General features: G+C 38.0%; 1 protein-coding gene across 3 annotated transcripts in view; it reads right to left on the reverse strand.

Moving 5' to 3' along the window:
* The window catches only part of PPP4R2 (protein phosphatase 4 regulatory subunit 2), a 58,088-nt gene that overhangs the window by 19,404 nt on the left and 11,161 nt on the right, over positions 1–27,523 (reverse strand). Inside the window, exon 1 of one of the 3 annotated variants that reach the window (XM_082639801.1) lies at positions 25,014–25,158. The exons of 1 other annotated variant lie outside the window; for it this stretch is intronic. In XM_082639801.1, coding sequence (XP_082495927.1) covers positions 25,014–25,030 — 17 coding nt within the window. In that variant the 5' untranslated portion in view covers positions 25,031–25,158. Of the gene's footprint in view, positions 1–6,213; positions 6,233–25,013; positions 25,159–27,523 lie in introns of those variants that run through there. One more of the 3 variants, XM_082639802.1, reaches the window with a different exon arrangement.

Here is a 27,523-nt window from a genome sequence, read left to right on the forward strand (position 1 = left end):
TTCTCCTTTTTCTTTTGCTTTCAACTAAAATTTTTAGTATTTTGTCATTTAAAAGGTATATATCATAGGTTCTATCCAAGATGTAGCCTGCAAAGTAAAAATATACATAATATCCTTGTGTAATTTTCACATGTTCATGAACTTTTAATATAAACATCTTTTTACCCCTGCTCCCTCACATTTTACCATTAATATAAGGATATTTTGTGCTACCTGCCTAAATAGCCTAAAGTCTAGGAGATTCAAGAGTCAGGAATGCCAACCATTCCTCCAAACACTATAACCATTACTGGCAGCGGATAGATCTCTTACACAGGAGATGACTTAGGCAAGACAAGACTGCTGGTCTGCAATCATTCTTCCATCCCATCCAGCAACCCTACAAATAAGGCAGCAGTTCTCAAAGTGAGGCCCAAGAGGTCAAAGCTATTTTCATAAGAATAGAGTTGACTTTTTCACTGAGTTGACATTTGCAATGACAGTAGGTGCAAAAGCAGCAGTGGGTAAAATGGACAACACTTCAGCACAAATCAAGGCAGCAGTACCCAACCATACTAGAAGTAGTCGTTACCTTCTTTATCACCAGAGACTCACAGTTTAAAACAAAACAAAAAACCTGTTTCACTGGAAAGTTTAATAAAACAAATTTACTAACTTAATTAAATCTGAACCTTTGAAAACACACATCTTTTTAATATCCCATGTAACAAGATAAGAAGTACACATAAAGGACTTCTGTTGCATAACAAAACATTATGGACATCTCAAGTCACAAAAAGTTAAATACTGCTGCCGGCTGAATGAAAGCCATTTTTACTTGAAAGGAATGTCAAACAAACAATGCTTATTCAGACCAAGAGAAATTGCTTAGACATTACCTCAAAAATGAACAAGTGAGTCTATCACTTGAAGAAAATCAACTGCAGTATTGGTGGCCACTGATAAAATTTCAACTTCAAAATAAAAAATGTAAAATCTAGAAAATGTTTGTTCTTCACTGTGAGCTTCAAAGGTTCCTGATACATTCCCAAGAACTTTCAAAACCTACCACTGTTGATATAAAAACTATGTGACACGCCCCCCCAAAGTACAGGCAACAAGCGAAATAAATTGAGCTGTATCAAAGTCAAAAAGCTGTGTATCAAAGGACACTATCAGCAAAGAGTGAAAAGGCAACCCACAGAATAGGAGCAACTATTTGCAAATCATCTATCTGATAAGGTTTTAATGTCCAGGACACATAAAGAACTCCCACAACTCAACACCAAAAAAACAGACAACTCTATTTTGAAAATGGGCAGGGCTTGCCTGGTGGCACAGTGGTTAAGAATCCGCCTGCCAACGCAGGGGACACGGGTTCAAGCCCTGGTCGGGTAAGATCCCACATGCCACGGAGCAACTAAAGCTGTGCGCCGCAACTACTGAGCCTGCGCTCTAGAGCCCGTGAACCACAACTACTGAGCCCATTTGCCACAACTGACACATCTGCACGCCTAGAGCCTGTGCTCTGCAACAGAAGAAGCCACCGCAATGAGAAGCCCACACACCGCAATGAAGAGTAGCCCCCGCTCGCCACAACTAGCGAAAGCCCGCGCGCTGCAACGAAGAACCAACACAGCCAAAAATAAATAAATTAAAAATAAGTAAAAATGTGCTTGAATAGGCATTTCTTTAAAGATACAGAAATGGCCAACAAGCAAATGGAAAGATGCTCAACATAACTATTTAGGGAAATGAATATCAAAAATCACAGTAAGACGGAACTCCACATCCATCAGATTGATTGTTACCCAAAAAACAAACAAACAAACCCCACACACAAAAAATAACAACTACTGCCTGGCAAGTATGTAGAGAAACTGAAACCCACGTGCATTGCTTGTGGGAATGTAAAATGGTGGGGTCACTGTGGAAAACAGCACGGCGGTTCCTCAAAAAAATCAAAGAATTACCATATTATCCAACAATTCCATTTCTGGACACCCAAAAGAGGTGAAAACAGAAACTCAATCGCATGAAACTCACTTATACACAATGGTAGAAACTACCCAGGTGTCCCTCAACAAATGAAGAGATAACCAAAATGTGGTATATACAATAGGATACAGCCTTAAAGAAGAAGAAAATTCTGACACATACTAAAACAATGATTATTCTTGAACACATTATGCTAAGTGAGATAAGCCAGACACAAAAGAACAAGTATTTTGATTCTACTTTTAAGAGGTATCCAGAATAGTCAAATTCAAAGAGACAGCAGAAAGGCATATGCCAGGGTCCTGAAGAAGGGATGGGAGAGATGTTACTGTTTAAAGGGGCACATAAGTACAAAAGATCAATAAATGGCCAATGAGCACATGAAAAGATGCTTGACATTATTAGTCATTAAGGAAATGCACATCAAAACCACAAGATACCATTTCATACCCACTAAAGTTGTTATAATAAAAATGACAGACAGTGCTCGCTTCAGCAACACATATACTAAAACTGGAGTGATACAGGAACAGGATTAGCATGGCCCCTGTGCAAGGACGACACGCGAATTCGTGAAGCGTTCCATATTTTTCGTGGATGGACCTAGAGACTGTCATACAGAGTGAAGTAAGTCAGAAAGAGAAAAACAAATATTGTATATTAACGCATATATGTGGAATCTAGAAAAATGATACAGAGGAACCGGTCTGCAAGGCAGAAATAGAGACACAGATGTAGAGAACAAAAGTATTGACACCAAGCGGGGGAAAGTGGGGCAGGGGGGAATGAACTGGGAGATTGGGATTGACATATATACACCAACATGTATGAAATAGATAACTTATAAGAACCTGCTGTATTAAAAAATGAAATACAAAAAAAAACTACAGTTTTTTTTCTGATTATGAAAGTAGTAAAGCTCATTGTAGATGTGTCAAGCAAAACAGGAAAAATATAAAATCATCTGCAATCTCACCTCAACATGACCATCATTAATATTATTAAGATCCTCCAGAGAGTATTTATGAATTTTCATATGCACTACTTCTTTCATTTTATGTAAATGAAGTTTGAATTATGTACTTTTTTCCACTCAACAATGTGTCATTCACATTTCCATTTTCAAAATATACTGACTTTCATTATTCTAATGGTTCAGTCCACTGAATAGATGTATGACAATCTCTTACTGACAGATATATATATGTGTGTGCAGGCGTGTATTTCATTTATCTTTCACAATTAATGCACTAAAACCTATATTCTGGTAAACGTTCTTGTGCATACCAATTTATATTACCAATAAAGGTATATGCAAATACTTCTAAAAAGAAAATCATGGACAATAAACAAGTGTTGGGGGACTTCCCTGGTGGCACAGTGGTTACGAATCCGCCTGCCAACGCAGGGGACACAGGTTCGATCCCTGGTCCGGGAAGATCCCACATGCCGCGGAGCAACTAAGCCCGTGGACCACAACTACTGAGTCTGCGCTCTCGAGCACGTGAGCCACAACTACTGAGCCCAAGCACTACAACTACCGAAGCCCACGTGACTAGAGCCTGTGCTCCGCAACAAGCGAAGCCACCGCAATGAGAAGCCCGCGCACGGCAACAAAGAGTAGCCCCCGCTCGCCACAACTAGGGAAAGCCCACGCACAGCAATGAAGACCCAACGCAGCCAAAAATAAGTAAATAAATAATAAATTAAAAAACAAACAAGTGTTGGGAAGGATGCAGGGCAACTGTTGATGGGAAATGCAAAATGGTGTTGATGGGAATGCAACCTACACATTGTTGATGGATGCAGGGCAATTGTTAATGGGAAATGCAAAATGGTGTTGATAGGAACGCAACCTATACATTGTTGATGGGAATGCAAAATGGTGTAGCCATTTTGGAAAACAGTTTGGCTTGGCAGTTCCTCAAAAAATTAAGGAGAGTTGATGCCAACTTACTCTGTTAAATGAGTGAATTACATGGTAGGTAAATTTTACTACTATTATTTTTAAAATATGGTGAGGGTGATTATCTAAAGCTATCTGCATGACTACGCTTTCCCTCCTTTCCCTAGTCTTCTTTGGGAAGGGGAATCAGAGGTTGAACAAGCAGAGGCAGCATATTATAATCTCTAACATGCCTAATATTAATTTCTGAGTAGTATACAATTGTCAATGGTTACTAAAATTTATCTTTAAATTTCACTAGACTCCCTACAGTCATTTAACTAATACTTAAACATACCAGGGGAGGGTACTGAAATGGGAGTCTTACACTTTTCATTTCTAAAATTAAGAATCTTTTTGTAGTTTTAATAGTCACCCACTAAGTCATAACCTGTTTCATGAATTAGAATTTCCATATACACATGGGTTTTTTAACCCACCTTTCCACTAACTGCTTGAGAATCCACCCATGACATCCAAACAACAGCAGCAACACATTAATGGGAATAGGGAGACAAGGAGTGATAGAGACCAGGTAAAGCAAACTATGAGGAGCTTCCAAGACTCTAGGTCACCAATTCTAGGTCAGACGGTAATTAAGTCCCATAAAATGAAATGAATTACGTACAATTTGTATTTTAAGTTCCAAATGTATCAAGCACAGTTACTCTAAATCAGATCCAATAGATGCAAGTCAAATTCCTATGCCATATATAATTGAAAAAATGCTTCTATAAAATGTGAAAGCTAACACTATTTGATGTAACACACTGATAAAAACAAAAGCAGAAAATGCTTCCCTGAAAATTATGTAATTTGAGCACAAGAACAGGCCAAGAGTAAATCAACTAAAAATTTGGCAACAGAAATAATTTTCTTAGGAATGTACTCACAGGACAAGAAACTACAAAACAAAAACAAAACAAAAAACCCCTTATTTTTCACATGAAAATAAAATTATTCTAAACAGATGCTCATGAAACATAAACACGTTTTCAACTTTAGAATCAACTCTTCCACATAAAAATTTCCTCCAAAAATAAAATACATACTCAGAATTTAAATCTACTTTGCTAAAATTAACTTGAGAATTTACTGAAATTCATTACTCATTAATTTTTTTAAGTAACCTCACCTCCCTTCACTTCCTTTTCTTCTCTTTCTCTTCCATTTTTCCCTTTATGCAGTTTCTCCTCTATGAAGGCAAAACAACTCATATCACTAATAAATATATCCTCCTTCCAAACACCACACTGACCTTTTTCTTCCACAGGAACTCTCAAGTACTAAAACAAACGTGTTTCCCTCACAATTCTCAGGTTAAAGGTATTTTTCAGAGACTCAAGAGCCGAAAATCCATCTCCCAGCTAGTTCTAGAACATTTTAGTGGCCAGTAGCCACATCTTAACTTGTTGCCCCTTACAGTTCCAAATTCTATTAAGATTACTTCCTACTCAGACTAACTGCTTTCCACACAAAATCTGTGTGGGAAGCTAACAGAAGAGAGCACAGGAGAGCCCTACACTATCTCCAACGGAGAGCAGATACTGTACCATTTGTAAACAAAGGGGAATGTGGAAAAAATGAATGAATGAAAACAAAAAGAAAATTAATAGGGCTGATCACTGACACAAGGTGACAGGCTTTGAATCAGGAGACTTAAAAGTGCCATAGAATTCAGTCGTAACTATCTGACTGGAGCAAACGAAGACAAGTAAATTTAATCTGAATACCGAATTACATGAGTGATAAAGATGGGCAAAAATCAGAACACAACTGCTTACATAAAATCTTGACAATGTTTTTAAGAACTTCCTTTAAAATACAAATCACTAGCTCAGAAAGCCTCTACAAGTGGGGTCCCAACCAAGAGAACATTCCTTGCATAATTTCTTTTGCATAATTATACCTTTAAAATACATTATACTTTATCAATTAATTGAGCAAGCATTAAAATGTCAGTGGAACAGAGAGCCCAGAAACAGACCCATACATAAATGCAAACTCAGTACATGGTAAAGGACAGATTTTTCAGCAAATAGTCTGAGAAATGACAGAGCTACTACAAAATTTTACTAGAGTTTAAAAATTTTAAAGATGTCTGTTCCCCCCCTTTCTGATTATATAAATAGGACAGTCATTGGAAAAAAGATTACACAACATAGAAACAATGAAAATTGTCCATAATGTGCCCAGTAATCATTACTAAAGTACATGTTTAGTGTATTTTTTCACTAATATTTATTTATTTAAATTGGGTATCCTTGATTAATATCCCTTTGTTTCCCTACCTCATTCACTGTGGGTATTGTCACGGGACCAGTAGTCTCTGAAAAGTAAGATTTTTAATATGTATCACATATGGTAGAGTACCATTATTTAATAACCACCATTTTAAACAAAGAATTTAGGCTTGCTTCCAGCTCATTACAATTAAAAATAACTGTATTTAATATCCCAATAATAAACTTTGTAGGCATCTGTTTATTACCTTAGGATAAATTCCTGTAAGTGGAATTACTGAGTCAAAAGTATGAAATATAAGAACTTTTGATACATATATTCAAAAGCCCCTCAGAGATGCTGTACCACTTTATAGTGTCATCAGTATAGAAACACCTATTTCATTCCAGTATTACACGCTTTTCAAAACTCTTGTATATTTAATAGTAGAAGAACACTTTAATTTGCCTTTCATTCATTGCAAGTGAAACTGAGTATTTTTACCTATGTTTACTACCCACAAAACATTTCTTTTGGGTCTGAATAGGTCCTTTGCAATCCCTCATCCTGCAGTCCCTCAATTTTGGCACCAAAGACACTGTAAGCCTGATAATTCTTTGTCAAAGGGGGATGTCCTGTGAACTGTAGCATGGTGAGCAGCAATCCTTGATCTCTACCCACTAGAAGTCATTAGCACCCAACCTTCAACTGCCCCCCAAATTTTGACAATAATAATAAATGTCTATAAAATATTGCCAGGTGTTTCCTGGGAGACAAAAAGCATCCCCGGTTAAAAACCACTGCCTACTCCACCCCTTTAAAATTGTCTTTTTCTTACTCTCATGGTATTACAGAAAAAGTAAAATTACTATGTAACACAAGTATGAACAGAACTTTTGAATTCTCATTTTGTACCGACTGCTGCAAAAATAAAAATTGTTGTTTTCATATAAATGTTGAAGTGACACTAAAATATTTATCTAATTGTTCCTATGTTGAAATTATCTTTGAAATGCCATACATTTCTTTGCTCAGAAACTCATATCTGAAGATGGAATGGTACCTGCTCCCAAGCAATAAAATTATGACACAAATTCTGAAGGGAAAGTATTTGGCACTAGAAGTGAAGTTTTCAAATTAAGAGTGCTAAATATCTAATGATAATTGTACACAAAAAGGATCCAATCAGATGGAAAAGAAAGCTTCAGCAGGTAACGCTAACGTTCACGTAATACCTTAGTGCAAACTTGGGTTTCTTCTTTGGCAACTTGTATATTCATGATAAGGACTCTAACATGTCTAAAGATTCAAGTTACACTCCTCTACTCACCCATCTCTCTCTACCAATTAAAACAAAAAGTTCAAGAAACAGTGTGTTCTGGTTAGCTTGACTTATGCTTAACTCTTACTAACCTTTGACCCTTTTTTGAAAATCTTTCTCAAAATTTATTAACAGATCAGCATGGATCCTTCCCTTCCACACAGACAGTTGAACCAAACAAGTATGAACCAAAGATAGATCTCCTCTAACAGTATGACTCAGGCTGAAGACAGCTGATTTAGAATTCAGAGGGTACTAGGTTTTTTTAAATAGCACTTAGTTTAATGGCTGCAGTGGATCTACCCTCCTCCCTGCTACTAGAGTCACTCTTCTCATCCCATTCACCACTGATGCTATCACTTCTTCCATAATCCATTTGATACTAATGCCAAACTGCCATCAACGGAGACGAGTCCATTCTTTTACCACATTTGCCAGAGCCTAGGTAGGCCATGGGCCCTTTTTTCATTCTACAAACTCACCATGTAATGTCAGTGTCAACAGCAGTTAGAAAGCCCAGAAACAATGTAAGACATTGATCCTTAACAAAATTAGTTTGAAAAACAAGACACATAAACAATAAGCAAAGAGAAATAAAACAGCATAAACTATCAGATGCAAAGATTCCAGTGATGGTATAATAGAACAAAGAAAAAGGAGATGAAATGCAGGTTTAGAGCCATCAAGAAAAGCCTTCAGGACAAAGTGGGACTTTAAAAGGTGAACCTGAAAAGCATGAGTAGAGTATGAAAAAGGAAGTGGGAAAGTATAGGACTTAAACATAGAAGGACTTTAATATGGACAAATGACTTTTTCAAACTCGGCACTACTGACAGTTCAGGCTGCAGAGTTCTGTACTGTAGTAGCTGTCCTGTGCACTGCAGGATGTTCAGCAACATGTGCGACCCCTACACTGTGATGCCAGTGATCCCCATCGCAAATGGTGACAATCAAAACTGCCTCTAGACCCTGACAAATGAACCCTGGGGTTGGGGGGCAGGGAGGCTTGCTCCCAGTTGAAAAGCACTGCAATACACCATCTCTTTTGTTGAGAATTACACTGGTTCCTGAAAAACAGTAAGGATGGCAAAATCAGAGGTGCAACACCAAACTCTCAAAAAATTTGAAGAATAAAACAGCACGAATATATATACTTTAAGAGACAGAGGAGAAATTCTAAAATGTACATGAGTCATTCAAAAAATGCTCATTAGCATTAAAATCTATCTCACGAATCACTTCTAGTCGTACAAGAAAATGCGCTGTGGAGATATGATCTAGAATTTATTTTTCCTCGGGTGTAGTCTTCTGTTCATTCAGAAAGGTGAAGGAAAAAAAACAACAGCAAAAAGTCCTTCCACCTGGACCCAGATATCAATTCATGTGGTGCAAAGGAAGTTTTAAATACTCAAGTGTTTAAAGGAGATTGAATGAACATACATAAATGGTTTTATAATTTGTTAATGAAATATAAAATGAGTTAACACAGCAGTGGTGGCAGATTACTGTACACTTTAGGACACAGGTTTCATCCTGGAGAATCCTTTTAGAGTTTGAAGGTGAAGCTCAAAGTATCTTTATAGTGTTTGCAATATTGGCTTTTTATAGTGTGGTATGTGTCTATTTTGTGCTATTCCATTTAAAGATTATTTTTATTAGTGTTTTGAAGTATGACCCAGAGTTATGCTATCTTACAATTACTAATAAAGATATAATTATTTAGAAAGCATTTTTCTCTACCTACATACTCTCAAAACAAAGAAAAAATAATAACCACTAAAAGCACAGTATCTACTGAGAAAACAATTTGTACTCTAGTCCAAGAACTGTGTGAACATGTGAAAAACGAACACATCAACACTGAAATGGATAACCCTTCCTGAGAATCTCCATCTAAGTAAGATAAAACTAAGAAGATTAACTGGAATTTTTTTTTTCAGGGAAATGTTTTTAAAACAGGTAACTGACAAGCCCAAAGCTAACATCATGCTCAGTGGTGAAAAGCTGAAAGCTTTTCCTCTAAGATCAAGAACAAGACAAGAATGTGCACTCTCACCAGTTTTACTCAACATAGTACTGGTAGTCCTAGCCACAGCAATTAGGTAAGAAAAAGAAATAAAAGGCAACCAAGTCTGAAAGGAAGAGTAAAACTATCTCTATTTGCAGGTAACATTATATTATGTATAGAAAACTCCAAAGACACAACCAAAAGACTGTTAAAACAAATGAATTCAGTAAAGTTGCAGAATACAAACTCAAGATAGAAAACTCAAGTGTGTTTCTACACACTAATAATTCACTACTGTAAACAGAACTTAAGAAAACCACCCCATTTACAACAGCATCAAAAACAATGATATACTTAGGAATGAATTTAAGCAAGGAGGTGAAAGATCAGTACACTGAAGATTTTAAGACACTGATGAAAGAAAGTGAAGACACAAACAAATGCAAAGATATTCCATGCTCATGGAATGGAGTAATATTGTTAAAATGGCCAAGTACTCCCTAAAGCAATCTACAGATTCAATGCAATCCCTACCAAAATGCCAATGGCATCTTTCAGAGAAACAGGAAAAAAAAAAAAATCCTGAATTCGTATGGAACCACAAAAGACTCTGGATAGCCAAAGCAATCTTGAGAAACAAGAATAAAGATGGAAGCCTCACACAATCTGATTTCAACTATATAACAAAGCTATAGTAATCAAAACAGTATGGTAGTGGCATAAAAAACAAACAGCTCAGTGGAACAGAACAGAGGGTCCAGAAATAAACCCATACATGTATAAGTACAGTCAATTAATTTTTGGAAAAGGAGCAAAGACTACACAATGGGGAAAAGAAAGTCTCTTCAATTAGTGGTGCTGGGAAAACTGAACAGCCACATGCAGAAGAATGAAACTGGATCACTATCTTACACCTACACAAAAATCAACTCAAAATGGATTAAAGACTTGTAAGACCCAAAACCATAAAACTCTTAAAGATGGTTTTTTTGGGATCTGACTCTAAAAGCAAAGGCAAAAAATGCAAAAATAAAGAAATGGGACATCAAACTAAAAACCTTCTGCACAGTGGAGGAAACCATCAATAAAATTAAAAGGCAACCTATGAAATGGCAGAAAATATTTGCAAAGCAGATAGCTGATAGGGTTAATATCCAAGATATACAAGGAATTCATATAACTCAATAGCAAAAAAAAAAAAAAACACCTTATTTTTAAATGGGCAGAGGATATGAACAGAGATTTCTGCAAACAAGACATTCACATGTCCAACAGGTACAGGGAAAAGTGCTCAACATCACTAATGCTGAGCTGTACACTTAAAAATGACTATATGTCAATTATATCTCAATAAAGCTAGTGGAAAATGATTAAAATGGTTTTTTGTTTGTTTTTTTTTTGCGGTACGCGGGCCTCTCACTGTTGTGGCCTCTCCCGTTGCGGAGCACAGGCTCCGGATGCACAGGCTCAGCAGCCATGGCTCACGGGCCTAGCTGCTCCGCGGCATGTGGGATCTTCCCAGACCGGGGCACGAACCCGTGTCCCCTGCATCGGCAGGCGGACTCTCAACCACTGCGCCACCAGGGAAGCCCAGTAAATTTTATATTATGTATGTCTCACCGCAGTAAATTAGAATATAAATTTAAATTGCCATATTTAAAAGATACTACTTTTCAAACTGAGAGAGCCTCATAAAGGTTGACAAATAGGTAAGGGATCAGACATCATAGTAAAACTGCATAATTCTGGAATCAAAAAGAAGATCCTGCAAAACTCCAGAGATACAAAACAGGTCACATACAGGGCTTCAGACTTAACAACAGTGCAGGAAGATAGCAACAGGAAAATGCCTTTAAAATTCAAAAAAAACTCTTTTCAACCTAGAATTTTGTACCCCAACTATCCATTTAAGTAAATGGGTAGGAAAAAAAAAACATTTTCATTGAAAGTACAAAAAAAGATGTATTTCCTATCATGCTTTCTCTCAGTCCACCAAAACAATGAAGTAAACCAAGAAAGAGCATGTGACATGCTATCAAGGAAACTAAAAACCCAAGACGAGAAAGTGAATTTCAGAATAATGATAAAGGCAGATTCCAAGAGTGGAGGAATAAGGCAGGTCTAAGAGCAACCACTCCAGAATGGAGCAGTTAAGAAGGCTCCACAAGGGATTTTCTAAAAATACAAAATTGGTAGAAGACCTAATATGTCATATTTTGCAATGAGATCTAAACAACTAAAGTTTGGGGTGGAATTAGCCATAAGTATACAGAAAATTAAATGGAAAACACAGCATTCACTAAGACATGTATGAAACAAATGCTGAACTGACCAAATTTGCAATATAATTATACTGAAGACATTGGGCAATGGAAGTGAGATGTATGTATGGAGTGAAGGAGAGGAGGTAAAAAAAACTAAATCCTCACTGCAATTATTATGAAATCAATAATTAATTCCAAAAATTTAAAGAAAAAAGTGATTTTCTAAGACGGTAACTTAGAAATAGGCAGATTAACACCCATTCCCCCAAGAAAACAATGATTTTAAAGTGGTTATCTCTAGGGAATAGGGGAAAAAAAGGAAAGCACATAGAAGATTTTTTTTTGTTCCCTTTGTTGTATTAATAAACTCACTAAATCCTGTGCATGTAAAACTTCGATGAAAGTAAAAATCACATGGTAAAAATAAAAATTAAAAAGCATTGGTGTTAGAGTCTGAAAGCTTGGTTGGGTTCAAATTTTAGTTCAGCCACTTTTTCATTTGTATGACCTAAGAGAGATAACTCCAGACTCTCTTTGTTTCCCATCTCTAAAATGGAGGTAACAGTATCTACACTTCACAGAACTGCTGTGAGGATTACATTAGTGTAAGCAGACTGCTTAGCAAAGTGGCTGACACCTAGTAAGCACTCAATCAATGGCTGTTTGTCCTCAAGAAACTCAGGATGTGGAGAACATCTGAGTAATATTGTAGAAATATGCAGAGAGTTTTCCAGACGGCTTTCCAGGTGTAAGAATGGATTGGGACAGTGAGAAAGACCTCTTTTAGCGCATAAGATGGTTGGGCTTATCTTATATACTCTCACATAACAGATATATAACAAATTGAGGCAATCTCTGCAGCCTAAGAGCACTTCTAGAGCCTCTTTAATTACTCCCTTCTATTAGAGAAAGGAGAAAATTTACCCAATATTCCTTCTTCACCCATTCACAAAATTATTTCCTTTTAAAAACTAAACGTGGGCTTCCCTGGTGGCGCAGTGGTTGAGAGTCCGCCTGCCGATGCAGGGGACACGGGTTCGTGCCCCGGTCCGGGAAGATCCCACATGCCGCGGAGCGGCTGATCCCATGAACCGTGGCCGCTGAGCCTGCGCATCCGGAGCCTGTGCTCCGCAACGGGAGAGGCCACAACAGTGAGAGGCCCGCGTACCGCAAAACAAACAAACAAACAAACAAAATTAACGTAATATTTTAGCTAACGTTAAGAATTCAGAACAGGAAAAAAAAACCTACACATCACCCAGCTTTGTCAAACCTTAGCTAGTCATATTTTTAATAGGTCTAAACTAGAAGATATTTAAATATATTGCAGTTACTGCAAAAGTTCTTTGACTCTACCATTACCTCCAATCCATTGATCCTACCACCTTTTTACTGTCCCTCACCACCTTCATTATCAAGATTAAATTATAGTTAATCATTAACCATTAGTCATCCCCTTGCATACAGCTGATTCTCTAGCCCCTCTCCGGCTTCACTGTACTCACAAAATCAACTTCACTAGTAGGTTAAAATGCAATCCCCACCAAATCTGTGCCTATACAGCAGCACACATGGGCACAAACACAAAATTAAAGAAAAATGCATCACCATGCTCGCTTGTTTCAAGTACACTACCAGATTAATATTTTCTTCCCTAGTTTATTCACTTCCAGACTCTTCTAGGTAACTATTTCATATCTTCTCTCCTCAAACCCCCACTGAGTTCTCCCTCACTCTCACACTTAATGACCCTGAATTTCCAGAGTCCCACCACATTTATCCACCTACTAGTGGGCTCATGCACACCCCAAATTCCCACCTGTTATAAACTACCCATGTTCTCATCTACTTACATGCCAGATTCTCCATTTGCACACCTACTCAAGAGCATCACTTGTGTAATTCTCCCCTTTCTTCTATCAACCATATCAACTTTTAAAATCTCTAATGGATCATTTCCACTACCTTACAAATACATCTATATTCCTCCCATCTCAAAATTTTGTTCTTCCCTCCACTTACCCTCCTAGCTCCTCCATCATTTATTTGCTCTCCTTTGAAGGAAAACTCCTTGGAATAGTTGTCTTCCTCCCACTATCCCTCAAACCCACCCCAAACAAGCTTTCAGTCCCACCACTAAAATTAATCTGCTCTTATCAAGGTCATCAATTACCTCCATATTGCTAAATCCAATGATCGTTTCTCACACCTCATCTTAAGAGCATATAAAGAGTACTTCACACAGTTGATCCTTTTTCCTTAATTACTTTCTGATACTGTCTTTTAACTTGCTGATCTTTCCTACTCATTGTCCTTTTCTGGTTTCACAAAATGCTCCATGCTGGAGTAATCCAAAGCTCAACCAATCAATTCTCTGTCTACACTTGGTGATACTGTAAAGTCTGGAGGTTTTAAATACTATTTGCCCATGAAATCTCCTGATCTCCACATTCACCCATTCAACCACCTGCTCCACGTCAAAATAGCATTCAGCACGGTCCAAATTGCTCCTCCCACACCTTTTCCCATTTCAGGTGTGAAGAAATTCCATCCTTCTAGCTGCTATGGCAAACCGGAGTCATTCCTGACTCCATTTTTTCTCTCACACACCACACCCTCTCTTCAGGAAATCCTGCCAGCTGCACCTTCAAAGTGTATTTAAAATGTTGACTAATTCTCACCACCTCCTGCTACCACTTAATCCACCTCTTCAAAAACATTATTATCTTCAATAACTGCTGCTTCTAGTTTACTTTACCTAAAGTCTATTGTCAGCACAGCCGTTCATACAACTCTCTTAACACTTAAGTCTGACAATGTCACTTCTCAACTAAAAACCCCACACTGGCTCCTGATTTCACTCAGAGTAAAGTCTAAGTCCTTACCATGGTCCACAATGCCTACATGATTTGACCCCAATCCCCTTTAACCTCTCTGATTTCCTCTCCTTGGTCAGTCTACTCCAGCCACAGTGGCCACCTTTGTTAGTCTGCAAAAAGGTGAGACACACTCCTTTTTAAGGGCCTTTGCACTGGAAGTCCTCTGCCTGGAATGCTCTTCTACTAAATATATGCATGGCCAACTTCCTGTCTCGCTCAACAGTCACCTTCAAAATGAGGCTTACTCTTACCACCTTATTTAAAAGTACAACTACCTCTACACCCTTAAACTCTCATTTCCCTTACCATTTTTCTTATTCTTCCATTGCCCTTACAATCTAGTAACATAACACAAAACGTTATTTATTATATTTATCTATCTGCTCACATATTTGTTGACCAGTACATATCACAAGTACCAACAATATGTATAGCAAAAAATAAGTGCTCAATAATTATTTGGTAAACATCCTGAAGCCTACTCTGGAATAATATTCACAACCCACCTACAGTGGAAAAAAAGAAATCAGAAAGAAAAATACCACTTTCCAAGCAGATGTGGGAAGTATTATATGTGCAATTGCTTTAGCAATAGGAGCACAGACTCATATTTGAACTGCAATGCTTAACAGTAATAGCAGCAAGCACATAACCACTGATGTCAAACACTGTTCTAAGCACTTTGTACTTAATAACTCAATCCTCACAACAACCCACGAGTCAGGTAGTATTATTTCACCCACTGTATTATCAATAAAGCAACTAAGAATAAAGTGGTTAAACAACTTGCCCATGGTTCACAGCAAGAAAGTAGCAGAGCCAAAATTTCAACCCAGGCACTCTGGCTTCAGAATCTATACTCTTAATAAGTCAATACATCTAGTTATAGGAAAAGTATAAGGGGAAAAAAAACCCCACAAATATGTATCTCTAAGCTACACTGTAGTGGGAAAAGATTTTTAAAAGTCTACTTGCTGGGCTTCCCTGGTGGTGCAGTGGAAGAGAGTCCGCCTGCCGATGCAGGGGACACGGGCTTGTGCCCAGGTCCAGAAAGATCCCACATGCCGTGGAGCGGCTGGGCCCGTGAGCCGTGGCCGATGAGCCTGCGTGCCCGGAGCCTGTGCTCCGCAACGGGAGAGGCCACAACAGTGAGAGGCCCGCGTACCACACAAAAAAAAAGAAAAAAAAAGTCTACTTGCTTTCAGGGAATTCACAATCTAAACAAAAAACAGTAACATAACAAAATACACATACAATGATAGAAGCAATCATGAAGTACTGTAGCAGACTAAGACACACCTAACCCAGGGTCAAGGAAAGCTTCCCAGACCCTTAGTATGTATCTTAAAAGATGAGCAAAAAGGAAAAGAAAGGTCTTTGTTCCAAGGAGAGGAAACAATATGGGCACAGGCACTAAGATGAGGGAGCATGGTCCACCAGAGAACTGAGGAGTTTAGGAGAGCAGAAAAACAAAGGAAGCAAAACTGGGGGACAACAAGTAGAGACATGATCATTTTAAGTATCATTATAATTACCTTAAACTTTAATTTGACAAGGGGAAAAGTGCAGAAGGATTTTAACGACGGGAGGAACGCATTTACACTGTAGCACAGCCACTGCTAAGAGCACAGATTAGACAGACTTCCCAGTAAAACTCCAGTTAGGAAACTATTTAGAAAGCCTATACAGAAACTCAAGCAAGATGGGAATGATGCACAGTGTCTCAAGAACCATAACCTGATGCGGCCTGTGAATCCTCATGTCCGTTCACATTAACACCACCCTATTTCAAGTTCTCATTTCCTCTAGATTAAACTCCTGTAATAGCCTCCTGAGGGACGGCCCTAACTCCCAAGTTTGCCAAGGCAAAGCGCTCTCTCTCCCTTGCTCAAAAATCATCAATAACTTGTGTAAAGTCTTTGTAAATGCAAAATTCTATACAACAGCAAGACATTCTCTGATGTATCACAAATCTACCTTCATAGCCCTGCATCTTATCTATTTCTTTGTTCACTGTTTCTTCTAGCTGGACTAAGCATGTCTCTCATACCATGAAGCTCTTCCTAATTCTCCTTGCCAGAAATCAACCTGACTCTACTGTTCCCAAAGCATTTAATTTGTAACTCCCTTAAAACAACTATTAAATTCTGCCCCCGACCATGATCAATCACTAGTTCTATGTCTTTTTTTCCTTAGAAGATCAGGTTAGGAAACTTAGGAAGCTAAGAATCATATAACAGAATTTCTCTTTTGGGAGGGAACTGTCTTTGTCATGAAAACACTTTGAAACTAACTTAGCAAAAGCTACAGCTTTAAATCATAATTAAGCATTTCAGCAATTCAGAGAGGTTGGTAAGTATACTAATTTCTCAATAATAGAACAGGGATTAGTTCCAACTTCACCTAGATCCTTAAAGGTCAAGGACACTTCCTGCTGACATGTAAGTCACAGTTATAACCTCACAACAGTGAGATAAGTTTAATACACTTTACCTGTATGATGAAGTGGGGGTACTGTATATGCATATATGCTGGTTACAGCGTATACCAATGAATTGGTTCCCCACTTTCCCAGAATAATACAAGGATGGACCTCCAGTAGCCAGCTGTTTCCCTAACCACACCACCTGCTCCCCTTCTAAAAGTGAATTAATCCTGGGGTGGGCCTACTGGATGTTCTCACCCAGAAATGTGAAATAGGGAGGAACAGGAATTTATTGGAACTAAGTCACCCCTTTGGCAGGAACCTAAAAAACATGTCCAGCAACTTCTACTGCTGATGCCCTGAAGTACCCCATCCTCATCACTGGCTTGGTGATATAGATCAAACTTTGATTCCAAGTGCTACCTCAATATTCTTCCAATAAATCTTTCTTTCTCTTCTTGTTTTCTTTTGGGCTTACGTGAACCAAAATCAGTTTGTGTTGCTTGCAAACAAAAGAGTTTTAAATTAATTTGATGCTTTCAAAAAGCTAAAGATACCTTCAGAATTACATCTTTAATGTCCTAGCTTTAAGCAGAAATCTGAGCTGTGAAAAAAAGGCTCTTCTGGATTTTCAAATTGCAACTTAAAAGTTTATTTCTTGTATTTTCTTATTTAAAATGCTGTGATCCTAGTAAATTAATTTAAGTCTGAGTGGGCTTTCCCAAATGTGCCATTTAAATATTCAATCTAGCAGAATACCCATGGTATTCAGAGAATTTGGGTTTTAAATTTCTCCACATGTAACTCCAGAATGTCAAAGATCTGGCATGTCGTTATACACACTGAAAATCTCTTTATGACACATCATTTTATGGCTATTTTCTTCTTTATCAGAACTTCAACACTGACTATAGTTTGGTGAATTTTATCTTTTTCCAATATAAATATCCTAGGCCTTCAAAATACATAAACGCTCCTGCATCGGCCCCCTAAAGCTTGATTTTCCTACATTAGAAATTAGATCTGAATTTATAAATGTATGTATTTATGAATTTGAAAGACTAAAGGTTACTTTCAGCCAATCATATCTTCACATTTTTTTTCAATGTGAGCTTTTCGCCTTTTAAAGGTTTAAAAGGTGTAATTAATTGCTTAAAGTCAGTGAAATTACAAATTTAGAAAAATTAAACCACGAATGGTGAAACTTTCTAATAAAACCATTCAAACTGGAAACTAAAAAGCAAAGTTGATCCAATTACATTTGTAAAGAGCTACTGGCATTTCTTTTTCACATATGCCTGAAAAATCTGAACTTAATTCCTCAGAACACAAAGGTTTGCTCAAGTGTGCTTTAGTTTTTTCTGATGACTTTTTTTAAAGCTACTATTAAATTCTCCTTTTTTATTTTACTGAAGTATATAAATATTAAGCATATTTGGGGGCACAGAAATGGGAGTGACTTTCACTTCTTTTATGAAATACTGCACTGTTCAAATTGTTTTAAATAAGGTACGTTATCTTGATCTTATAATTAAAAAAAAAAAACATTTTAAATACTCGGCCACATTTCTCAACACTATGCCTCACACCAATACCAAATTCAATAATTTTAAAAATTACCACATTTAGAAAACTTCATTCCATTAATGCGATTCTATAATTTGAAGTTTTTGTACAGTTCAACTACAAATGTTTCAAAAAGCAAAACCTTTCAAACAATCACAAACAAGAATATGATTTGATCCACAAATCCTCATACCAACAACTTTTAAAGACTACCAACTAAATATAAAAGGAATATACTTTTAAAATGTTTAAAACATTTTCTTACTTGAAACATACCAACACTTAAATCACTCTACTTACACTGTAATCTCAGAAGCCTTTCTTTTAAAATAATTCTTCCAAACTGTCTGCACTACCCATCCAAAACACTTAAATATGTACTTTTCCCTAAACCTTCAAAGAGCTAACAACACTGTATTAATCAAACCTCAATCAGGAGCAACTGTAAGACTCTCCATTGTTTTAGGAAAACTAGGACACTACTGACGCTTGAAAGACATTCAGTTTCAAAGACATTAAAACGTGGAAAAAACACATGCTGATGAGGAATATTTACAAAAAATTAATTTTAAAACGTCTTTCTGGGTAGCAAAGAGATTCTAGGGTTAAACTGCTAATTTAATACAATTTGTAATTATGTCAAAAATTTGAGGTATATCTGGAATTTATATACATAGCAGAAAAAATTCAAAAAGCAAAATCTTACAGCAATTTCAATTTTATTCCCATCTAATCTAACCAAGTTCTACTGCACTTCACACATTATGAAGCTAGTATTACTTGACACTAAAGCTTTCACCTCCCCCACCCGAAACTTAAAAATAGAAATGTATATCAAAAATGATTATTGATATCAGATTACTCTTAGGCTTACAGCATATGCTGACTTAAGGAGCAACTGAAAAAAATTACTCTCTTAAGGAACTACATATTTAAGTTTCCCCAGTCCTAATTTTAAAGATAAACTTAACATAGTTGATACTGGCAAATACTGATAAAAGCAGTGAGAAAAATATTAAATGAAATATAACACTTTTAAAATAATAAACACTATAACGGACTGTGGTTTGTGTGCTCACCAGTGCATCCCAAGGTACCTAGCACAGTACCCAGTATAGAATATATGCTCAATAATCATTTGTTGACATCTCAATAAAGATTTGAAGGAACTTAAGCAAACTTGATACACAGAAATTACACAGAAACTAACTTGAAGAATAGTATATAACAAGGAAACCTCTGCATTCAGAAAACTTCACACCAGCATTTTTTACATAAAATGTCACAGAATATGCATTTACTATCATACACTATGCATTCAATAAATCCCAGCCCCTTTTCCTTCCACTTTCTTTTTAACAGTGTACACCTAAAATGTTTACTTCATAAAACTCAATTAACATCAAAATTTTTAAGAATACATCTGCATAAAACAATCCATATCCAAATGTAATCAGTAAATATAAAAAGACATACAAATCATTGGCGAATGTTACAGACTGTGTTTGTGTCCACCCAAATTTCTTATGTTGAAGCCCCTAGGCCACGGTGTGACAGTATTTGAGGATAAGGCCTTTGGGAGACAATTAGGTATGAGTGAGGTCCTGAGAGTAACACCCTCCTGATGGGACTACTACTTTTAGTAGAAAAAATGGGGGGCGTGGAGGGTAGGCAGGAGAGGTCTCCCAGGCCCCACCCCCTCCATGTGTGGTCACAGCAAGAAGGTGACCTTGGGCAAGCCAGGAAGAGTTCTCACCAGAACCCAACCATGCCAGCACTGTGAGCTCAGACTTCCAGCCTCCGTAACTGTAAGAAAATAATTTCTGTTGTTTGAGCCACCCAGTCTACGGTATTTTCCTACAGTAGCCCAAGCTAAGACAGCAAGTCTACTACTTTGAAGGAACAGTGACATATGATACAGAAGCACATAATGATAAAAAACAAATTATGGCCTCTAAGGGCCTAGCTTGGTAGAAGAAATAATACTTATATTAAAGTACCCATACAGGGACTTCCCTGGTGGCGCAGCGGTTAAGAATCTGCCTGCCAATGCAGGGGACATGAGTTCAATCCCCGGTCCAGGAAGATCCCACATGCACAGAGCAACTAATCCCGTGCACCACAACTACTGAGTCTGTGCTCTAGAGCTAGCGACCCACAGCTATGGAGCCCGCGTGCTGCAACTACTGAAGCCCATGTGCCTAGAGCCCGTGCTCCGCAACGAGAAGCCACCACAATGAGAAGCCCACGCACCGCAACGAAGAGTAGCCCCACTCGCCTCAACTAAAGCCCACGCACAGCAACGAAGACTCAACGTGGCCAAAAATAAATAAACAAACAAATAAATTTACTTAAAATAAAAAAGCCAATTGATGAAACCGTTAAAAAAAAAAGGTACCCATACAGAGTAGAAAATGGTAAAATGAAGACTATAGAAAGGCAAGATTACTATTTTGTTTTAAAATCTAGGGAGGCGTAAAAACAAGCAAAACTGACAAAGGATAAATAGAATCTGGACACAGAAAAAAAAAGGGAAGAGAGAAAGCAAGCAAACTCAGAATTTTCACACATACACAAAGCTCAAAATTCTGATACCAATAATATTTTCTATTTTTTTCCTAAAGAAAAGGATATTTCTTTAATAGATGAAGATTCTTATTTTTCTCCCATTTAGATATTTAATCCAGCTCCTAACTTTGAGCCACGTTTTGAGCAAGGCAATTTCAGCACGCTCAAAGCCTACAGAACCACAAGTGGAAACAGACTAACAGAAAATATGATCAATGCATGTCATAAATATGGTAGTTTCTATGGAGAAAAGGAAATCCAAGAGAGCTTCTCAGGGGATCCATATGTATTTGAATGGAGCTGTCTGAACAGTCTTCAAAGACAAGTTGAAGTTATCCCATGAGGAAGAATGTCAGAGGCAAGAAACAGAAAGATGCTATTAGAGGGACTTCCCTGGTGGCACAGTGGTTGGGAGTCCGTCTGCTAATGCAGGGGACACGGGTTCAGGCCCTGGTCCGGGAGGATCCCACGTGCCGGGGAGCAGCTGAGCCCTTGCGCCACAACTACTGAAGCCCGGGAGCCTGGAGCCCCTGCTCCACAACAGGGACAGGCCACTGCGGTGAGAGGTCCGCGCACTGCAGCGAGGGGTGGCCCCCGCTCGCCGCAGCTAGAGAGGGCCCGCGTGCAGCAACGAGGACCCAATGCAGCCAAAAATAAATAAATAAATATTTTTTAAAAAAACAGATGCCATTAGAATACTAGCAAAACAGATTACTGCATACTCAGTGAACTGCAAGTCACTTGGCAAAGTTACATACAGTGGCAAGAGACAAATTGGAGGTAAAAAAAAGCCCAGATCAAGAAACCAGTTTAAAGAATAAAACAGTATTTGCCTAACTAATAGGATAAAAGTATAAGAATGAATGATACAAACTAGTAATGCTATACAAGGGAGAATTCAAAGGAAACAGAGACAATACACCCTAGTTAGAACAGTCCTAGTCTACACCTGGTGTTCTGCCCAGTTTACCATGTGTATCATATTTAATGAAGTATTATTAATAATTACATTAAAATATGCAGGTTTGGTAGACCTCTCTACTTCGTACTTCCAATTTCTCTCACCTTGTCAGACTGTTTGTGAAATGCATGAGTAATGAAGAGAGTCCTCACTTTAACACACAGTTAAATCTGAAAATGACAGAAATCTTTCTCACCTGTTCCAGGCTCAATTTAACCCTTCCCTGTCAAAGACAGTATGCAGGGGGTGGCTATGGCAGCTAACTCCTCTGGAGGTGGGAGAAGTGGTCAACACTGCTGCCACTAATGTCCCATTGGTGTACTGGCCAGTTGTGTAGTAGCCTGTGACTTTGTGAGATACACATAGCTGCCAAGCTATCAGTCAGCAGAGTTCACGGGTAATTACAGATTAGGTATATGCAGAGCAGTTAATTAAGACACAAAGCTAGCAATCCACCAATGAAGTGAGAAATTAAAGGTTCTCTCTCTCCCCTACACATATAAGAATGGTCCAATGAAGCTAGCTAATGGATATATTTGTGCAGTAATAAGAACTATGTGCAAATTAAAACTACAATGAGATATCATCTCACACCGGTCAGAATGGCCATCATCAAAAAATCTACAAACAATAAAAGCTGGAGAGGGTGTGGAGAAAAGGGAACCCTCTTGCACTGTTGGTGGGAATGTAAATTAATACAGCCACTATGGAGAACAGTATGGAGGTTCCTTAAAAAACAACAAATAGAACTACCATACGACCCAGCAATCCCACTTCTGGGCATATACCCTGAGCAAACCATAATTCAAAAAGAGTCATGTACCACAATGTTCATTGCAGCACTATTTACAATAGCCAGGACTTGGAAGCAACCTAAGTGTCCATCAACAGATGAATGGATAAAGAAGATGTGGCACATATATACAGTGGAATATTACTCAGCCATAAAAAGAAACGAAATTGAGTTATTTGTAGTGAGGTGGATGGACCTAGGGTCTTGTCATACAGAGTGAAGTAAGTCAGAAAGAGAAAAACAAATACCATATCCTAACATATATATGGAATCTAAAAAACAAACAAAAAAATGGTCATGAAGAACCTAGGGGTAAGACGGGAATAAAGACACAGACCTACTAGAGAATGGACTTGAGGATATGGGGAGGAGGAAGGGTAAGCTGTGACAAAGAAAGAGAGTGGCATGGACATATATACACTACCAAACGTAAAACAGATAGCTAGTGGGAAGCAGCCGCATAGCACAGGGAGATCAGCTCGGTGGTTTGTGACCACCTAGAGGGGTGGGATAGGGAGGGTGGGAGGGAGGGAGACGCAAGAGGGAAGAGATATGGGAACATATGTATAACTGATTCACTTTGTTATAAAGCAGAAACTAACACAACATTGTAAAGCAATGATACTCCAATAAAGATGTTAAAAAAAAAAAAAGAACTATGCATACTGCTGTCTGCTCCCAGGTCCTAACAGAGCTCCTAAAACCCTTGAAAATAAAGGTCCTAAGAGAATCTTCTGTTGTAATATTTAGTCTCTGGCCCCAGTTCCTGACACAGAGCTACTAAATCCCTTGGAATTTCCTGGGTGATAGAAATGTCTTTTTTTTTTTTAATTTTTTGCTTTATAACAAATTTAATCAGTTATACATATACATATGTTTCCATATCCCCTCCCTTTTGTGTCTCCCTCCCACCCTCCCTATCCCACCCCTCCAGGCGGTCACAAAGCACCGAGCTGATCTCCCTGTGCTATGCGGCTGCTTCCCACTAGCTATCTACCTTACGTTTGGTAGTGTATATATGTCCATGCCGTAGAAATGTCTTTTATTCTAATGAGGCAACTCTGACTCTTGGTAGGCTCCTAGATGGGGGCTGGTCACCAGAAAGATGGAGTCATGATTAGAAGCTTGGAACTTTCAACCGCACTTCCCACTGTCATTCTCTGGAGAGGGGCTAAAAGTGGAGTTAATCATCGATCATGCCCACTTCATGAACCCTCCATAAACATCTATCAACTATGGGGATCAGAGAGGTTCTGGGTTGGTGAGCAAGAATGCATCCACCTGCCGGGAGGGTGGTGCACCCAAACTCCACAGGCGTCTGTGCTCAGGACCCTTCTGGACCTCACCCTATGTATCTCTTCATCTGGCTACTCCTTCATAACCTTGAACATCCTGTGTAATATTAATAAACGAATAATCTAGATAGTCAACTTCCTGAGTTCTACGAGCCACTCTAGCAAATTAACAGAACCTGAGGAAGGGGTCATAGAAACCTCTAATTTTTAGCCTGCTGGTCAGAAACACAGGTATAACAACCTGGACTTGTGACTGGTGTCCGAAGGGGGTAGGTAGGTGGCAGTTTTGTGGGACTAAGTCCTTAACATGTGAGATCTGATGCTAACTCCAAGTAGAAAATGGCACTACTGAATTGTCGGAGACTCAGGTGGTATCACATATCTAACGTCAAAAGTGTTGTGAGTATGACCAGCAAGGAGAAAGAGCTCTAGACAATATGTGATTAGATAAAAGGCAAAACATTTGGGACTTTCATCTTAACTGAAAGTCAGGAAAGAGAACACTTTAATTAAACTATCAAATCTTCAATAAGTAGTATTTATTTCCCAGAATCAGACTTTTCTAAGTTTGTCAAATAGAATCCTGAAAGGTATCAATAAAACTAGAAGCCTTGGTTAAAGACCTTGATGGTCTTATCATACCCATCACTATTTTTATTTCACAGGTCACAGAACAAAACTATTAGACACTTTTTAAAGCTTAACGTATGCTTTTTCCTATGAAGCAGAATCTTTCAACCTCAGCGCTGAGATTTTGGGTCTGATAACGCTTTGTTGTTGGGTGTTACCCTGTGCACTGTAGCATTCTTGGCTTCACACTATATGCCAGTTGCGTCTCCCACTTTTAACAACCAAAAATGTCTCCAGACGTTGTCACCCCTGGTTGAGAACCACTGTTAAGAATGATTGAAACAGAAAGTGAAATAAATATTACAGAATTAAATGCAAATTCGAAGAAAAATCCCACATCTCAAAAATCTCACACATCTTCAATTACTTTTACTTAGACACATCAGTATTTTACTTACATTTAAATAAAAGTATGTATTTATTCAAAACTAATTTTAAGATAGTAGGAAACAATCTTAAGATACATCCATCCCTTTTTTGGGGTAGTATTTTCATTTCTTCTGCTTGACTAGACTTTATGACACTTTTGAGATCTCAGAGTGTTCTCAGTATTCAGCCAACCTAAGGACAGAATGTAGTTTTGTTTTGTTTTTTTTTCCTCTCAAACTAACTGGTTGTTTTGGCCTATTTACAAATAAATAGACCAGGACCACATGTCGGGGGGGGGGGGTTTACCAGGACAAAATTTCAAATACAGTCATAAAAATGAAAGAAGACATTGCTCATACTTTGTATCTGAAGTTTCTTTTACTGATAAATATGCCTACCTGTCTTTGGAATGTGAATAAAAAGATACATGCCAGAAATAACAATTCAATCCACCCATTATAACAAAGACTATCCTTTGCTATACAGTCTAGGACATCCTTTTTAAACAACTTGCTGCTTGAGACTGTCTTTTTCTTTTTTTTTTTTTGGAATGAGATTTTTTTTTTAAATTTTATTTTATTTTTGGCTGCATTGGGTCTTTGTTGCTGTGAGCAGGCTTTCTCTAGTTGCGGCGAGCGGGGGCTACTCTTTGTTGCGGTGCGCGGGCTTCTCATTGTGCTGGCTTCCCTTGTTGCAGAGCACGGGCTCTAGGCACGCGGGCTCAGCAGTTTCAGCTTGTGGGCTTACTTGCTCCGCGGCATGTGGGATCTTCCCGGACCAGGGATCAAACCCGTGTTCCCTGCACTGGCAGGTGAATTCTTAACCACTGCGCCACCAGCGAAGTCCTCGAGACTGTCTTAAACTCAAATTATTCCTAACACAACAAAAGTATAACTTATTTAGAAGTTAACTTTATCAAGGTACTCTATTATTTTATCAATAAAAATCTAGCAAAAAAAACTAAGGAACAAATCATAGCTTAATAAATGAGGGAAACAGAAAACTACAAATAGCAATAAACAAATGGAAAGATGCTGGCATAAAATAAAAGAAAGCAAATTAAAATGAGATACCATTTTTCATCTATCAGATTTTCAGACTTAAAAGCTTAATAATGTTCAGTACTGATACTGGACAGGTAACTCTGATACACTGTTTCTATAGGCATATGTTGAAACAAAAGGATTTCTGAAGGCCAGATAATAATGCACATAAAGTCCAATCCATAAATCCCATTCTTGCATCTGTGCCAACATAATTATGCTCACTTAAGCATTGTTTTAACTGTAAACAATCTTTAAGACCATCAAAGTGGACAGGTTAAGTGAATTACAACACAGCCAAAATGATGGAATACTATGCCACCCAAAAAATGATGTGTTTCAATAAGACATACACAAATTGCAGAAGTATGATACAATATTTTTTAAAAGAATTAACATATATGCATAGAAAAATTCTATTAAGAATATACATGAAACAGGTTAACAACAGTCTAGTTTGATTTTTCTTTTTTCCTGTAAGCACTTTTGTAATAAAAAACTTTTAAAACTAGACAGGCTTATCTAAAGGAGTATTAATTTCCATAATCTTTGTACATGAGCTTTTTCATATTATGGGCACGATAATAATTATTTAATTTATGTGATCCATTAAACTCAAAATGCAGTTATTCTCACCAAACTTGTTAACCAATATGGAGATGTGAATTTTAAAAGCATATATATGATATTCTCCATATTTAAGATACTTTCAGAAACACTGAAAGTTCTACAAGTATTTATATTTACCACCTGTCCATATACTCACCTAATATCAATATTTTGGATTTTTTTTTTCTTTTTTTTTTTTTCTGCGGTACGCGGGCTTCTCACTGCTATGGCCTCTCCCGTTGCGGAGCACAGGCTCCGGACGCGCAGGCTCAGCGGCCATGGCTCACGGGCCCAGCCGCTCCGCAGCAGGTGGGATCTTCCCGGACTGGGGCACGAACCCGTGTCCCCTGCATCGGCAGGTGGACTCTCAACCACTGCGCCACCAGGGAAGCCCCTTTTGGAATTTTTTAAAGTGGCCAAATCCTAGCTGTGGCATTCACTTCTGCCATGTGCTAGAGCAACTAAGATAGCAAAACCAAATGCCACAGACAATATTTACAAGAAAAGTGGATGACAAGGTAACAAGGTATTATCCCCATGAACCCTCTAACATGAACAGTTAGGATAAGATTAGAGGGGTATTAATAGCTATACAGGAGCAAGAGAAAGACAACTTGTCTTACAACAGATTAACAGGAAAACCCAGG

Source organism: Mesoplodon mirus (genome assembly GCF_964341445.2).
Source record: "Mesoplodon mirus genome assembly, chromosome: 12".
Classification (NCBI taxonomy): domain Eukaryota; kingdom Metazoa; phylum Chordata; class Mammalia; order Artiodactyla; family Ziphiidae; genus Mesoplodon; species Mesoplodon mirus.